Source organism: Podarcis bocagei, assembly GCF_964188305.1.
Source record: "Podarcis bocagei genome assembly, chromosome: 15".
Taxonomy (NCBI): domain Eukaryota; kingdom Metazoa; phylum Chordata; class Lepidosauria; order Squamata; family Lacertidae; genus Podarcis; species Podarcis bocagei.
The window spans coordinates 4,226,859-4,244,923 of record NC_138141.1 but is presented as its reverse complement, the minus strand read 5'-3'; the positions used below and the strand labels follow the sequence as shown (position 1 = coordinate 4,244,923).

The window sequence follows — 18,065 nt, the reverse complement described above, 5'->3', positions numbered from 1 at the left end:
ACTAAACACGGCCGTGTTTGCACACCACGTGGTACTAGCTTTGCCAATCGGGAGCCACGTTCGCATCTCCTGTATATGAAAAGCTAAAAATCCTGAGGCCGCCTGCTCAGGGCGTGGTGCCCCGCCCCTCTCGTCCTCTCCCGCCTTTGATAGGTTCCTACTTGAGACTCCGCCCCGCTCGTTCTGAGGAGAGCAGCCGGGTGCCTTTGCCCAGACGAGAAGATCCGCCCATCGCGTCGGCTTTGGTTCCCATTGGATGAAAGAAGGGGAAGACGGGAGGGGGAAAAAATTCAGAATGAGTGGCGTGGATTGGTGGGTGGGCGTGCCAGTTGGAGAAGTGCTGCTTCCGGGTTTGTCGCTCGGCTGGCAAGAAGTCCCGGGCGCGGCTTCAGGCGCCTCAGTCCCTGCAGGGTGGGGGAGGCGATGAAGAGAGTCACCCTGTTTGTCAATGGCAGCCCCAGGAATGGGAAGGTGAGTGAGGCGTTTTGGTGAGAAGGGCCTTGAATCATGAGGAGATTGACTTTAATTTCCACCATCCCAGTCATGATACAAAGCAGGGCAAGAGGCACGTAAAGCGACAGAGCCGAGTCTCTGCTCCCAAGCAGCTTACAATCGGAAACAGGCAGTGAAGTGGCTAGATCTCAAGGTCTGATGAGAAGGTTACGGGTTTGGGGTCCCCTCCCCCTTTTCCCTACTGTCCTATACCAGTTTACCTAGGAGTAAACCCCACTGGGACTCACTGCTATGCAGACTTTCAATTTTAGTCATCTGATTTATATGGCATCCTTTAGAAACGTTTCTAGGGCGAATTTACCCCCCGCCCCAAGATAATATACACAGATTAAAGTTATACTGAACAGCAGCATTTATTTATTAAAAAATAATAGAGGTCACTGAGCAGGTAGATTCCAGCAGTGGAGTGCCACTTCTGAGAAGACATCTTGTTGATCCTCTTTCTTAGAATGTCACACACAATAAGTACTGTAAATCCTATAATAAAAAAAAGTTAAGGAATTTATGCCCTGCCTATTTAACTATAAAAGCCTTAAAGCAAGAAGACTCACCATATATATTTACTGATTAAAATGAAATTAATCATGTAATTATATTCAATAAAATCAATCACCCAAGATTGATCAGCTTGGAAAACTGGCAACAACTCTGTTTGACCCAAATATTTAAAATGAGTATTTGTTTAAGCAAGGCACATGTGTATTAAAATGTAACTTTATTTTATAGTGTATATTTTTAAAACTCAACCTTATTTTGAAAAGAATTATGCTAACTTGTTCTTGACATTTGATTTTATTGATAATATACACATAAATATATAATATACACATACACAAATTTATGTAAATTGTTTTGAGAATTTTTTTATTTAAGGGATATCCAAATAAAATAAATGCAATAAATATATGTGGGGGAGACAAAGGAAAGAGTGAGTGGGTGGGTGGGTAGGAAGTAGATCATAATTACTGTGGAAAAACAAGCTGGCAGAACGGATTAGACTTTGCTGGGTTGTGGAAAGAGAGCAATAACATTACCAGGTGAAAGTGCAGAGGGAAGCTGTTGGATTTGAGACTAATAAAAGCCCTGCTGGATCAGACCAAAGGCCTGTCTAGTCCAGCATCCTGTTTTGCACAGTGGCCACACAGATGTGCAGCAACCCCCACCAGCACCTGGAATAGAGGGATCACCCAAAGTTGCTGAACTTCTTTTGGGAGATAGCCCTGCAGCCCCCTCCCATGTTTCCAGGTGTACCCTCTCACATCTCTGCCTGCAAAGGCTTGCACAGCTGTTTGTTGCAGCAGCCCTGGCTACAAGCACCTGCCTTTGGGGGCAGCAGCAGCAGCTGACCGGAGGACTCTCAAGGAGAGGAGGCTGAGGAAACACTCCACAAAGGAGGGTGTTCAAAAATGGGTGAGAGGCTGCCAGCTCTGCAGGCAAGGGGTGCCACAGAAAGAACATAGGTGGTTGAAAACTTCTACCCTAAAGCAAAAAGGTTTCACCTGGTACCTAAGAGTGAGTCAGAAATTAACAAAAGCTTAATATATAATAATTTATTATTTAGACCCCACCTATCTGGCTGGGTTTCCCCAACCACTCTGGGCGGCTCCCAACAGAATATTAAAAACACAATAAAACATCAAACATTAAAAACTTCCCTAAACAGGGCTTCCTTCAGTAGTGATTCTGGGTGGAGGGCAGGGATTTCTGCCTTACCCCCAAGTATGGTGATGGGTTGCAAGTTGTGTCCAAAACAAAAGGTTGAGTAGCTTATTGCCCATCATAATTAAAAATAATAACATGACATCCTTCCACTAATTACCGCTATCCTTTCTGAACTGGGTGTATGCAAACAGCTGAATTTTCCAGTTTTCTTTTTTTCATGTTCATAAATTTCACTCGGAGGTTTGTCTGTCTCTGAGACCTGTTCTATTAAAACAGTCCTTGATAACTGTACATGTAAATTGGTTCTGAAGATATAGCCATTAGCTGTATACATAGCTGTTAAAAGCTCTAGGTGGCTTTGGAATTTAGTGAAATATAGGTAAACATGGCATTCCAAAAATGGTTTTATTTATTGCCTTTGGAAATACTGAACAAGTTTAGAGCTGGAGCAGATGAGTCATACAGGGTGGAAAATTGTTATTTGAAGTAGTTGTCTGTGAAACTAGTAAAAACAGTAAAAATGGACCTTGATTGTGTCTCATGGTTTGTAAGGGGAGAGCTAAACCACAAGTCACAGTTAAGATGGCATGCTCAGCCAAACCTTGACTTAGCTAGGCATGGCTTGGCAGTAGAAAGGACCAGGGGGAGCAAAGCAGCTGTGAGCTTTTCTCTGAGCCCACTTGCTTGCATGGTCTGGCAAAGGCACAGTTTGACTGACCGTGTCATGTGAATCAGATCAGTCAGTTTTGAAGCTGTAACTTTTTTTGCAGGCAACTATACCCAAGAAAATCCCATGCATAAAACTCTTGCTCTCTTAGTAAGCTAAAATTAGTATGCAGTGCCTTCATTCTTTTTGTTTAATGTTTTTAATACTGTATAAGGAAGTGTACACTATTGAGTTGTATCTGGAAACATTTACAAATGTCTTCCTAAAAAAGCTCAGTTTGTCCTGGCTTTTACTTTTTGAAATAATGTCAGTACAATAATACAAAGCGGACTTTGTTTTTGTTGTTTTGTCTTAAGTAGTGCAGAAAGTTTGGCTATTGAGCAGAGGCTCAGGTGACTTTTGACATGTTAAAACCTACAATGGCACACACTGTTTTGTTGACTAAACTGAAGACAATCATGGAAAACCTGGTCTATTTTAGGGTTTTGGGTGGGAAAGTCTAAAAAGCTTTCTAATTCAAAATTTTCCAGAAAAGCCACTTTGCTGGCTTTCATTTACAGTACTAGTCGTCATACATCCACAGAGGGACAGAGTAGAAATAGCAGCATTAAGCATAAATTTAGCAGGTGCTCTTCCTGTTGCTGTTTCTGCTCATAATCAACAACAGGCAGCCGAGCTCTGATTAGGAACAAGTACAGGAACCATAAATAACAAACTGTCTGTGTTTGGGGCAAAACATTTCCCCCCCCCTTTTCATTCACTGGAACCCCATGTACCTGTAGCTTGTGTTTTGTGAAGCTGCTGACTATTCAAGATCTTGTTTGAGTTATGAATCTGTGTTTTAGCTGAATGAAAACACATGACAGCTGCATTTGAATGCGCCATAATTCAAATGATGGTGAGGTTTCTGGCATTTCCCCATCTATGTCTGCTATTCAGGTTGGACGGGGAATTTAGGTTCATAAAACAAAAGTGGGGGCCCTAAAACATTAACCACTGTTGGGCTAAATACTCACCTTCTCTTTTTATAGGTTGTGGCTGTTTATGGGACACTGTCTGATTTGCTGTCTGTGGCCAGTAATAAGCTTGGAATAAAAGCAACCAGCGTGTACAATGGGAGAGGTGGGCTCATTGACGACATTGCTTTGATAAGGTAAGTTGGGCGTGGATTTGATGTTCACATGATGGGAACTTTCTGGCAGAAACTAAAAGGAACCAACAGCTGTTTGGAGGGAAGGGGGTGACTGTCAACTGTCTGTTAGGATACAATGACCTCATTGCACTGGAATGTGCTATTGCTTTCTGACCTTTCAAAAGTGGGATAGCTGCTCATGAGGACCAGCTCAAAACTGCTGGTCAAACTACACCTTGGTTTGGGGGAGCATGTTGTGGACTCCCTCCTTTCCCCTCCTCCATTTCCCGGTTTGGAGGAACCAGAGTTTGTCATAAAGAACACAATCTGCCTGTATACCAGAAATAAAAATCCATTTTAAAACAGTTTTCAGTTCTAGTAGGGTGGTGAGCCAGGGTTTGTAGTAATCATAGTTTGCCTGATTCAGAGATTATTGTGGACTCTTATTCAGCGTTCGAAATTACCAGGCACTAAGTGCATTTTGCAACTGGATGGAGCTGTGCACTTAGCACCTCCACTTGCCTGGCTGCAGTCAGCTGGTCTGCTGGGCACCGCGGCAGCAAAAGACACCAGGTGATTCACCCAGCAGCAACTGTCTCTATCTCTATATACAATTATTAATATTTGCTGTTAGACAAATCACCTGGTCTGCGGAGTAGTGTGGCAGCAAAAAAAAAAAAAAAAAAAAGGCACACAGACATTTTTTGGCTCCCACTACCCAGGAGCACATGGCTCCTTGCTTTCTAACACTGCTCTGATATACTTATTACCTTAAATATTTATTGTTATGTATTGGTTTTGTCTGATGCCTTCAGAGGCTGGAATTAATTTGTTGGGAAATAGACCTCAAACAAATTCTCATTCAGATTTTCTTGCAAAAATCTGCATCTAACTTGAACTTTCTCCAGTGCCCTCAATTGTGAGTGTTGTTGCATTTTTTGGTGACTGGGTCAAAATGAGGTGTACAAGTATTGGATTGCAAAATTGAACACTTAAGTGTTTACTGAAAGTTAACTTTTAGAAAATACATTCTGCTATCAGTTTTTGAAGACAATTGAAACAACTGTTCCAAATTTGGCATCAACAAAATATTACTCTGCTCATAGAGTAATTGTGGCTTGTATTGCACCAGTGACTATGACGTGGCTGGGTGTGCCCAAATAACTTTTCCTGTGAGCCCAGAAAGCCTTCCTTGTTTGTGGGAAGTAGTTACTTCAGACACACATGCAATGGAGAGGGAAGAGCTTAACATACTTGAGGGTGGGATCAGAAGGGGATGCTAGGTTTCTAAGAGAGGGTCTACACATTCAGAAAAGCATCATGGTGCAACCCCCCCCCCCAGGACAGTGCCCGAATGCAGGTAGGAAATAGCATTCCCAAATGCTCCCTTGCATCCCTGGTAGGTTAGCTCATGTGCACAGTGAGTTTTTGATGGAACGCATTCAGACATGCAGTCCTCTGCCTGCATTCTTTAGTAACACAGTCTTAAAAGGGCTTAACCAGATTATTCATTCATTCCTTTATTTCATAAAATTTATATACCATTTGATCGTAGAAAACCTCAAAGCAGTTTACAAGAAAATTTTATTACATAAATTTATCTCTAAAATATTTACAACCATACTTTAAAGCATGCATAATTTAAAACATGATGGTGGTTGTTTTCCACCCTCAATTATTTACTGCCTCCCTGGCACCCAACCAATTATCCTGGAACAGTTCCTTAGCTTTTAATGCCCCTTAGTTTAAATTTAAAACCTTGAAGATTGAAGTTATGCTTCTGGTCACTATTGCCCTAAACCGAGTTATTTACCGTCTACTTGCACATGGAAACATTTGGCTCTCTTTCTCTCTTCCCATTTCAGGGATGATGATGTCCTCTTTGTATGTGAAGGGGAACCGTTCATTGGTAAGAATCCAGAATTTTGCTCTGTTGCTTTTTGTCTTGTGTAATGGACAAGTTCACGACGGCACTAAAAGTGTTCATTTACATTCCATGCTTACAGATCCCCAGAATGATGTAAACCCTCCTGAAGCATTAACAGGCTCTCACTCAGACTGGATAACTCTCAATGTTGGAGGGCGGTACTTCACAACTACCCGGTAAGAGCCTGTCACTTTGTTGCCACAAGGTTATTTATATTTGCAATACGCTGCAACGAACTCACTGAGTCAGCAGACAAAATCATTACCAACATTGCAGAAAATTACTCCATCCCACTAAAACACCGGCTCCAAATTCTAGGCAGCACCTCTCGGCTCCAACATTCTGCAGTCGAATGCCCTTTTAAAGTAAATAAATTGTGCTTGTTGGTTTTCTAAATGATGATTTTGCTATTGGAGAAAAGGGAAGGAACGGCATAGGAAAAATAAGAAGGCCATTGGTTCATCTACCTCACGGTTGTCTGCACAGACCGGCAATGGCTCTCCCCTGGGGATGTGGGGAATTGAATCTGCGGCACATGATGTGCAAAGCATAAGCTCATCCACTGAGCTCTGGCCCTCTTCCACAAGGTTTACAGTTAAAAGTACCAAACACAGAGGGAAATATCTCTGCAAAGCAAAACAAAAACCTACGCAAAACCTGAACATCATTCTAAAAATCAAAGCCTTAAACTTATTTGTTAATACTTCTCCTTTTTCCCTCTAGGACCACATTAGTTAGTAAAGAACCTGATAGCATGCTGGCTCGAATGTTTAAAGATAAAGGTCAGTATGGACTAAAATTATTCTAAGTCAACCCCCCCCCCATTTTTAACGCTTTGTTATGGGAGCCTCTCTCAAAGCAGACATATAGTTTATCGAAAGGTGCACTGCATAGCTTCATTGGCAGCTGCCCCATTGTATGACAAGTTGGCTGTTTCTGCAAGCAAATAAGCTTTGTGTCTTGTTGTTGGATTATTGTTCATGTTGTGTGATTCTCCATTTTTGCTTCTTCCCTGTATTAGTGAGAAGAAGAACCTAAGAAGCCAGATTCAAGCCTGGCTTCCTCTAACAAATGAACTTGAATTTTTTCCCTGTACAGCAAGAGAAAAAGATGCCTAATTAATCAGTCTTACAATACAGAGGAATAATCAGGATTGCAATCTTAATTATGCTTTAAATCACCGGCTTGAATTCAGGTTGGCAAGACAAAGGTTAATTGCCCCCCTTGAGTCATTGTGACATCAATTGATTGACAAGTGGGCAGTCCCACCCACCCTTCAAAAATGGCCCACAGGGGCTGTGGGAGCTCAGGATCCGGCCCACCAGGTGGATTCTGTTTCACACCCCTGTACTATAGGAAAGCTCAGAGCAGTATTTGAAGTTAGCCCAGGTGACAGGTAGATGGCCTTCTTGGTAGTGGCACCCTCCCTGTGGAACCCTCCCTTCAGATGTCAAGGAGATAAACAACTATCTGACTTAGAAGACATCTGAAGGCAGTCCTGTCTTAGGAAAGTTTTTAAGGACTAATGTTTTTACTATATTGCTAGATATGTTGTATGTTTCCCCACCCAGAATGGCTGGGGAAACCCAGCCAGATGGGTGGGGATTTATTTATTTATTTATTTATTTATTTATTTATTTATTTATTTAGCAACTGGTGCAGGTCCCATTGTGACTCTGTGGAGAGCTCTGGATGCCAGGTTGGCAACTGAGGAAAGCAGAATGTCACTTAGAGAAGTGTCTGAAATATTTTCCTTGAAGCTTGAATTAGTTTTATTCTGGATTGTTTTATTTGATGTTTTAGTGTGTTGTAAATCGTGTTGTGATTTTTTCTTTAAAATATAAAGTGGTATAGAAATGGAATTATTATTATTAATAATAATAATAATAATAACAACAATAATAATAATAATATCACATTGTGCAAGGGGGAATGGCGCCTAGACATTCCATTGTGGCAACCGTAGCCCAGGTTTATATAGCTGAGTTTCTAACACGGGGTCAGAGACTTCTCTGGAACCCTTAGTCCAGAATTTGAACTCTGGTCTAGCTGAAAGGCCATGACTGTAATCTGTATCTCACCAATTCTCTTTTAAGTAGGATGGAACTGTTAGAACAGCCCCTGCATTTGGTCTTTGGCTTGCTTTTTCCTTAAAACATTTTGAGTTGAACCTCTTAAGAGGACTTTTGAAAATTGCTCCCTCTCCCAAGCTGTCTGTTTCTAAATAACTTCCTTGAGCTAGTGCACAACTGGGTTATTACAATAATAAATCTGATTTTTGAAGGCTTTCTCTTTTTGTGCACTGAATTTTTGTGTGATACTTCCTGTTGGAAACAGATGCCTGGGGGAATAAGCGAGATCACCGGGGAGCCTTCCTAGTCGACCGTAGTCCTGAGTACTTTGAACCAATTTTGAACTTTTTGCGTCATGGACAGCTTATTGTAAATGAAGGCATTAATTTGTTAGGTATGTATTATTGGGGTACCAGTCATGTTATCATTTTGTTGTTGTTTGCTGCCGAACTCTTGTTCTTAGATGAGCCTAAAGGGGCTTTTGGATGGTGCTGTCAAAAAACTAATTGTTGCTTAGTTTGGTTTTCCTTAGCAGGGGTGGGGAGGAGCGCATCCTGCAGACTTAAGAGCCAAACCTGTATGGGATGCAGAAGATTGATTATTGAAGTATTAAAACAATATGGAACTAAAATAAATTGCAGCTGAGAGAGGTGGACTCTAGCTTGGGACATATCCAGCTAAGATCTACTCAAGAGGACATCCATTGAAATTAGTAGACCAAAGTTAGTTGTGTCTACCTATTGTTAGTGGGTCTACTCTGTGTAGGACTAGCATATTAGAATTTGAACATCCTGCCATTGAGGGAAGGGTTGCTTATCCTCTTTTCCCCTCACACTGTTTTCACACTCCAAATGCCACTCCTGAAGCTGTTAAATCATTTGGGTGAGAGTGTGGAGGTCTCTTTCCCAGTGGTCTCCTGGCAACTTTGGAGGAGAAAAGGAAGAAAGCCAATCTTCTTTCTTTTTTGAAGGAAAATAATGATGGGAAAAAGGGGTCAAGTCTTCTTCCCTGACCTAATTCAGGGCCACTTTGGGCAATTCTTAGCTTTAAAAAAGAAGAAACATGTCAGAATATATTATCGTAGAGCTCACACTTTACATCCTAGCTCTTAATTGATTGGAACTAGAGAAACTATTAACTAACACAGAATACATTCTCAGTATAGCATGTCAAAACTCCCCTTGGCTCAAGTGGAACAAATACTTCACCCTAAATATATTGGTTGCTGTCAGCTTATTAAAGGCTGGAATAATCGCCATTTTATTAATCAGAAGTGTGTGAGAGTAATTTGGGGACATTGCATCCTGTGCTCTTAAATTTTATTCACCTCTTTGCATCCCCCATGGAAAAAACAGTACTTGTTTTGGAAGCATACGCTTCCGAAATTGGATAACCATGGGGCCCTTTTGGCTGGAAATCTAATTCTCCTTTCCTCCGTCCCCAATTACATCCAATATAAGATGTGTACGACCGACAGTTTTATTGGTGTGTGCTGCTCATAGGAGAGAGTTTACAACTTTTAAGCAACCTCGTTCTCTTCCCAAGAGAAGAGGTAACCTCAACCGGTATGAAGCTGAAACACGCAGTCTGAGTTGCTGCACTCACAGGACTGGACTTGGCCCTGTGCACATGTAATAGTCCAGTGCTTTGGCTGCAGAGAGACCTGAGTTCAAATCCTCCCCCAGCCATGAAGCTATTCTGTGCCATTATGAGCTCAACAGAAGAAAGGGGGATAGAATTGTGTATAATAATAATAATAATAATAATAATAATAATAATGTTGATCTAATCAGGATTTCACCTAATCACAGTTAATGAACCTTTGCAGGATTTTGTGTGCTCGCTGTCTGTCACTCACTCACTCACTCACTCACTCACTCACACCCCTCTGCTGCCCAGGTTTAACCCCCTTATAATTTCAGTTAGTACTGATTAGAAATACTGTAGGGTTTTGGTTGTTTCTTTACATTTTACTACTTATGACACTTCTTTTAAGAATAATAGTTAAAATAACAATTTAAAAACACCTGCCCCACACCAATGGTGGTGGGTATGGTCCTGCAGCCAATCAGAAGCCACACCTTGGTTTCCGAATATTTTGGAAGTCGGACGGACTTCCGGAGCGGATTCTGTTCGACTTCTGAGGTACTGCATAGATTGCCTGGAGACATATACAGTGGTACCTCGGGTTACATACGCTTCAGATTACAGACTCCGCTAACCCAGAAATATTACCTTGGGTTAAGAACTTTGCTTCAGGATGAGAATAGAAATTGGGCAGCGGCAGCAGGAAGCCCTATTAGCTAAAGTGGTGCTTCAGGTTAAGAATGGACCTCCAGGACGAATTAAGTTCTTAACCTGAGGTACCACTGTATGTGGAAGGTAATTAATTAAGAATAATGATAATTGTAATTTATAGCAAGGATACATTCATGTTCTTTTCTCTTGTGCTAGGGGTCTTAGAAGAAGCCAGGTTTTTTGGGGTTGACTCACTGATTGAACACCTAGAAGCAGCTATTAAGGTAATTACAGTTTGTGCTACCACCTCATTTTCTTGCCCAATAAAAATGTCAGTGATATTGGGTTGAAATTTCTATTCATGTCTACTCAGAAGCAAGCGTTATAAAGGCTGGAAATTAACTGGAGCACATCTCACTGAGAACAACAGAAATTCTGGGTAGACACATAGGATTGCACTGTAAGGGGGGTTTCTACCCTTCTACACTCAGATAATTTGCTTATTAGAACAATGTTGAAATAACTATGTAGTATGTTAGATTAATATGGGCATTTTTTAATTATTATTTTTGCTCTTGGATTACAAAACAGATGTAAAAATAAATGTGCTAAATCACAATCCATATGCATCAGAAATTTTCTCCCAGTTCAGAATTTTTCCAAAATCCCGACATCACTGAAAACTCAACTAGTAGTTGAATGTCATTTCTTGCTGCTCTTCTTCTTTCCCTACAGAATTCACAACCAGCTGAAGATCATTCACCAATCTCCCGAAAGGAATTTGTTAGGTTCCTACTTGCGACTTCAACCAAATCTGAGCTACGCTGTCAGGTATCAAGAACAAAGATTGTTCTTTGTTAGTTAGGGTTATTCTATAGGTTATCATATAACTCCTAAGGCAAAGTGGGGGATCTGTTTCAGCCTGAAGGTCAGGGCCAGAACTGGCCTATCCTTTGTGGGACATTTCAGGCCAATGGGCATAGCCCACCCACCGGTCAAGTTTCAAGCTGCTAGGTGGCGCAGGAAGCTTTTGATGTGGAGCAGAATTTAAAAATGTGTCCCCATGTTTCTATCTGAGATGGTATAAGAGCCTGCTGGATGGCGCCTCTAGTCCAGCCTCCTGTTCTGGCAGTGGCCAACTAGGTGGCTCTGGAAAGCCCTGAGTGAAATAGCACTCACTCACTTTGGATTCCCAGCAGCTGACATTCAGAGGCATATTGCTTTTGACAGTGGATCTAGGAGAAAGCCGTCATGAGCAATAGCCGTTGATGGCCTCCATGAATTTTACATTCTTTTGCTTCATTTTTGGACATTTCATGCCGGTAGAAAGACTGGCACAGGTAGGAGTGGGCTGTGCAAGAATCCCTCTGTAAGAAATGCTAGTTTTTTAATTGAAGGAATTCTTTTGCATTTTTACATGGGGAGCATTACAAATGGTGTTCCATCATCCACAGTTTAATGTGGTATGGTCTACTCTCCAACCACATTCTACTGAATGTGTAAATGAAGGCTGTGACTACTACCTACTGTTCCAGTAACTTAATGAAACAAAAATAAATAAGTCATGATCCAGCCATATCCCACAATGAATTGGAATATTTTGATCTTTTACCAATGAAAATCCCTCTATAGAAAACAACCCATCTTTCTACAAAGCAGATAATTTGTCTGTTCTCTTGATCAGTATAATGCCAATACAGTCAACAATTACACAGAGTTGATTAATTCATGTTCAGTGATGCTCTTTTTTGTTCATGGCCATGCAACAGCCAGTATTGTTAACCAGGTAGTTCCAAAATTAAATCCCATCTCATCCCCACACACTGTCTGTGGCTTAAGGCTCTGGACACGTTTCTTAGCGCCAGTGCTGCATCTACAGTGTGGGGGTACCATCATCCTCCCCAATGGGCTTCGTTGTAAGGGATTCTTGAGATTATGTAGGCAAAATTTGTTGAGTGCTCTGAAGTGCTATACAGGCAGCAAGTCTTTCCCCCCTCCCTTCTCCCAATTTTTCAGGGTTTAAATTTCAGCGGGGCAGATCTCTCTCGTTTAGATCTCCGATATATCAACTTCAAGATGGCCAACTTGAGCCGATGCAACCTGGCCCATGCCAACCTGTGCTGTGCAAACCTTGAACGAGCAGATCTCTCTGGATCAGTTCTAGATGTGAGTTGTTTGGAGTGGGGCTAAAAACCAGCATACATTTGTCTCTAGAACAAAGTTGGGTACTGTCAGGGGTTCAGAGACAGAGGCACAGGTGAGGGAGGAGACGGAGAGCGACGAGGAAGAATCCCAGGACAGTGAGGAAGAGGATGACAATGACTTGAGATCTTCCATGAGTCTCTCAAGTGAATCGGAGGATTCTCAGGAGGGGGCGCCCCTAGTCAGGACAAGGGGGGTCACAGGGGGGACCTGCCAGGAGCAGGGAAGCAGCAGGGAAACCCCGAGCGGGAGTGGGAGATCGGGGCCGGCTTCCCAGCAGGAACGAAGGGAAGAGAGGGGGGCTCCCAGTGTGACACACGGAGCGGAGCAGGAAAGAGACAGGGGAAGGAGATCTGGGGAGAACGTCCTGGCGGAAGAGGCGGAGAGTAGTACAGGGAGTAGCGTAAGTGTCAAAAGGAAGGTCAGGGGTAGCGAGCGCGCGCCAAGTTCAAATGTGGAGGCGCGCGGAAATGGAGAAAGCCCGGAGGAGGAGCCCAGCCCCAAAGCACGAAGGAGGGGGGAACAGGCATCTCAGGAATCCGCTTCAGGAGAGAGCAGGAGGGAAGGAACCCAGGGGGGCAGAAAGACCCTGCGGAAAAGGAAAGACAGGAAGAGGTGGTCTAGCACAAGCCTCATAAGTTGGTGCAGGGGCGGGACCGATTCAGAGGGGACTTCAAATGTCTAACGTTAGAGACTCGGGGCTGCGCGCCTCGGTTGTGGAATCAATAATGAACTGCAATAAACATCCTTGTATATAAGAAGAGCTTGGCGTTGGTCTTTTGTGAGCTGAGACCTGAGGCAGCCTCTGACAGGTACATTTATGCAGCTGGCCTGATTAACTGAATAAGGTTTCTTTAATAGCGTGACAACATTGCCCTGAGTCCAGGAGTGGCGGACCTCAGGCCTGGAGGCCAAATACAGCCCTCCAGTCCTTCCTAGCAAGCCCTTGGGACTCCTGCAGGCCACACTCCCTTCCCAGCCACACCCCTTGCCCAGTACTTCGTCCTATTTGCATGACAAGAATGTGTCCTTGAGCTCTGATAATGCCTCCTGCCTGGAGGATGGAGAGGAATGCATGAGTATGTATGGAAACTAGCCTAATGATAACAGCTGCATTAGTTTTCCTGAAACCCTGGAGAGCTGTTGCCAGTCAGTATAGACCATAATGAGCTAGATGAACTGGTGGCCTGGCTTGGTATAAGGGCAGCTTCCTAATTTCCTAATTCCCTAATTTCCCATCCTATACATTCGTCAATACCTCTCTCCACCACCTGGGTTCACCTGCAAAATACACAAGAGGCAGCGGAGCTGGAACAGAAGTGTCCTTGAACCATTGCTTGAAGAGAATTGCAGGGATTTTTACCCATCCACTGGGACAGGACCAAAACCAGTGCTTTTGGAATACTGGAGGGTAGATGTAGGAAAGACTTTCGGAAGATAAGAGCATTGTGACAATTAAATAGGCTACCAGTGGGGGCTGTGGAATTCCAATAAGCAAAGGCTGGTCAGGCATGTCTCAAAGATAGAATATTCACATCTGGACCAGTTAATACGTTGCACATCTTCTGACTCTGATTCATTTTAGCTCTCCCTCTCTCTCTCCATCAGTGTGCCAACCTCCAAGGAGTAAAGATGCTTTGTTCTAATGCAGAAGGAGCATCCCTGAAAGGGTGCAATTTTGAGGACCCCTCTGGCCTTAAAGCTAACCTAGAAGGTAAAAACAAAAACTTGGTGCTGTTCTGCTTTTATATGACACATGCTGTAGTGACAGGGAAATTCTGAAATAGCTTGGAGGATTATGTGGGGGTTACATTCAGATGCCCTGCATGCATAAGTGAAATTGCATAATATGGGGAGCATTCTTTAAATGCCCTCTCTGACACTCGCTCTTCAATTCATACAAAAAAGACTGTATCCAAGAGTATCTACAACTAGAATTGAAGCTCTGGGGCCGGCAGGAGGCTGGAGGACGCATGGAAAAGTGGCTGTGGATTCTGCTGCCCTACTCAGCAAATCAGCTGTTAGGTGGGGAGGCTGAGCAGTGTAAACAAATCACCACTGTGCCTCTGGCCTCTTTGGGCTCACTGACGTCTTCTTTGGGCTACAGGGAATGTCTCCTCATGAGCTACAAGGACTCAGCTCTCCTGCCATTTCCAGGTTGAATTGTATTATTTAAATATTTCCCAGCTCCATGAGTTCATGCAGCCACACACAAGTAATTTGTGTGTAAGTGTGGGGGGGGGGGACACCTGTACTAAAGCCAAAATGAGCTCATCTGCTGAACTTACAGTCTCCATATTACTCTTGGATAATTCTGAAGATGGATTGCTTCATAAGTGTGTTGGTTTGGAGTGGGGAGGCATAGACGATGGCACCTCCATATCAGGCAGCTGACGATGGGAAAGAGCCTTGTCTGAGACCTTTAACTGCATTTCATTAAGAAACCAGAGCATCAAGCTGCAGAACTAGGGTGGTGGTTCTCAATAAGAAGATCAAGTGCAGGTGATGAGAATGAACTCATTCACATTTTTAAATTGGACTTAAAATGTTATTTCCTACTTCAGGTGCTAACTTGAAAGGAGTTGATATGGAAGGTAGTCAGATGACTGGAATAAATCTGAGAGTTGCAACTTTGAAAAATGCAAAGCTAAAGAACTGCAACCTGAGAGGAGCAACTCTTGCAGGAACTGACTTGGAGGTAAGTTACATTTTCAGCTTTTGATCAACAGCTGAGCATTTACAGGGTTTCTGTTAACACTTTTCACAAATCTCAGGTGACTTTTCATTTAAAAGGGTCTTTGGTTCTCAATGCTACTGAATACATTTTTGTATCTTTCCATGGCTAGCTACCTTTTGGTTCGCTGTTGGCTCCAACAGTAAGGTATCGCCTTGCATTTGTAATAAATTATCAAAAGTGTTTGCCCATGAAGGTGACTCAGAAACTACAACTAATCCAGAATGTGGCAGCTAGACTGGTGACTGGGAACGGTCGACGGGACCATATAACACCGGTCCTGAAAAGCCTTTAAATGGCCTCAGCCCTGCATACCTGAAGGCGCATCTCCACCCCAATTGTTCAGCCCAGACACTGAGGTCCAGCTCCGAGGGCCTTCTGGTGGTTCCTTCACTGTGAGAAGTAAGGTTACAGGGAACCAAGCAGAGGGCCTTCTTGGCAGTGGCACTCTCCCTGTGGAACGCTCAGATGTCAAGGAAATAAACAACTATCTGACTTTTAGAAGACATCTGAAGGCAAACCCTGTATAGGGAAGTTTTTAAATGTTTTAATTTTTTATTATGTTTTTATATATGTTGGAAGCCACCCAGAGTGGCTGGGGCACAGATAGGTGGGGTGCAATTATTATTATTATTATTATTATTATTATTATTATTATTATTATTATTATTTATTATTTAATTATTATATAAAAACACAATTAACAACTAAAAGGAGCATCCTCTTTAATATCAAAATAAACATTGCACATAAAAAGCAGCTACAAAACACAAAGAAAATTCACAAGGGTAGTAAACGAATGTACAAAATATCCTCTGAGCATCAGGAAGTAAAATGCTGCAAATGGAAATCAACTAAGGTGAATAAATTCAACCTAACTTAACAAGATGGAAACTGTTAGCTTTGTGCGTGCGTGTTTTAAACATATAAAAAAAGGAGACTTTAGTTACCAATGTCTCTCTGCCATTTCAGAATTGTGACCTGTCGGGCTGTGACCTGCAAGAAGCCAATCTGAGAGGGTCAAATGTGAAAGGAGCCATCTTTGAAGAGATGCTGACGCCGCTACACATGTCTCAGAGTGTCAGATAGGCTGTCCAGAAGAATGGGAGCTTCTTGCTGCAGATCACCTTCGTTCCACCCTTTATCCTTAATAACGTAGGAGCAACGATTCTTCCATGGCTTTGAGTTTCTCTGTGGTTGACTAAGGAACTGCCCCAGATCACACATATGTGGGAATTTCCCTTTCATAGGCGTAGAAGTAGCTGTTGAACCAAACCAGGAAAGTTGGAGGGCTTTGGAAGCAGAGATGTTGCTGTTTGCTCTGAATACGTTGGCACTTGTGCACCACCTCACTCACTCCAGAATGCATTTTAAGAGATTTGTTAATTTATTAAAGCACAATATATGCAATTTATATTTATTAAATGTCTAGTAGCAGTATGGATCATACACAGTAGCCAAAAAATGAGGTTTTGATTTGTTCATGTTGCATATTAAATAGCCCACTTGCCCCCTTTCAGGTACCACTTTTGTTGTGACCAAATAGGTCCTTTTAATCTGTTTAGGTGTTTAGCATAAATAAGACCCAGTACACTCCAGGGAAGGTGCAAGTAAACCTCAGACAACCAATGTTGGATTTTCTCTGTAACATTTCTTTATTGATTAACAAACGTGACAAGACAGGGAACATGCACTCAATCATACACACATCCATACTCCCCACTCTACACTGGATTGATCTGACCCAGTAAGAGTCACGGGTGGCAAACGACAGCTGTCAATGCACACAACTTGAGGCTGGAGGGCTTTGATATACACCTTATTCGTTCATCTGATGCCTGGCAACTCCTGATGCTTACACAACTCCTTGTCATTGGCATGTTTTCGGCATCGCACATCCTTGTCCTTGGCAACATCTCGTCCTTGTCCTTGGCATCGTCTCACAACTCTTATCTTATCTGACTGCTTTATAAAGCTGTGCATATACCAAGCCGCCTTGTGCTGTTCCGTTCCCGCGCACACTGTTTTTGCCAAAACATCAAGATGTTTTCCACATTCCATTAGCACTTATACAACACAGTTCATGAGCAGTTCACTGACAGTTCAAAGACACTGCATCCATTTTGTGGTGGTGTTCCGCCTTTCAGGCCCACGCAAACTATACCATTCGCTACACTCTCAAAGTCATCTTTGTAGAACGAGAATGGCTGCTAACTAGAGTATCTATGTGTAAGATAGGCTTCACTCCTGTGAGCTCAGATTAATTTATTCAGTGTTTCAAAATAACGAATGATGAAGGGCCATCTTGCCCCCATCCCTTAACTGAGAGTGGTGGGTGTAGCAAGAACTTCCTTTGGAACCAGCAGCAGGTGAGAGAAGTTGTGTGCTCTGGTCTGAACATCCCCTGCTGCTTATTATAGCACACTTTGAAATTGGATACACTCAGGGTAGAGTCTGTCAGCCCCAGATCCCAGAGGTTTATCCATTAGGAACATAGGAACCTGTTGATAATATGGTAGACCCATTAGTCCATCTATCTCTGTAATGTCTGCATATGTCATATATGATACCAGGTGTGGGGCAGATGGGTGTGGTTTGGAGAAAACTGCTTTGCCATTCAAATTGGGACCAATGCTGGGCTGAATTTTGACCACGGGCCCAGCTGCTCCCCAGAGTTTCAGACGGGGGATTGAACCTGGTACCTTTTGTAGGCAAACCACGTGCTCTGTCACTAGGCTATTACAAATGTAGCTGCTTCAAATGTTATGAAAGATAATTGCATAGTTTGTAAGTTACAGCTGGCTGGGTGTGTCTTGAAACCTGTAACAGGCAAGTATGGTTGCAGACTTCTGCCACTATGATGAATGTACAGTGGTACCTCGAGTTAAGTACTTAATTCGTTCCGGAGGTCCGTTCTT

The 18,065-nt window shown here is 42.7% G+C and overlaps 1 protein-coding gene across 2 annotated transcripts; it reads left to right on the top strand.

The window, feature by feature from the left end:
- Positions 1-320: 320 nt before the first annotated feature.
- On the top strand, positions 321-16,596 carry KCTD9 (potassium channel tetramerization domain containing 9). 2 transcript variants are annotated; one of them, XM_081171777.1, is made up of 12 exons: positions 321-471; positions 3,874-3,995; positions 5,840-5,883; positions 5,981-6,077; positions 6,625-6,683; positions 8,239-8,367; positions 10,428-10,495; positions 10,947-11,042; positions 12,228-12,377; positions 14,022-14,127; positions 14,978-15,111; positions 16,120-16,596. In XM_081171777.1, the coding sequence occupies exons 1-12, from the start codon at positions 424-426 to the stop codon at positions 16,234-16,236; spliced, it is 1,170 nt and encodes a 389-aa protein (XP_081027903.1). In that variant the 5' UTR covers positions 321-423; the 3' UTR covers positions 16,237-16,596. The 2 variants fall into 2 exon arrangements, with proteins under 2 accessions (XP_081027903.1, XP_081027904.1); XM_081171778.1 differs by lacking the exon at positions 8,239-8,367.
- The last annotated feature ends 1,469 nt before the right edge of the window (positions 16,597-18,065 follow it).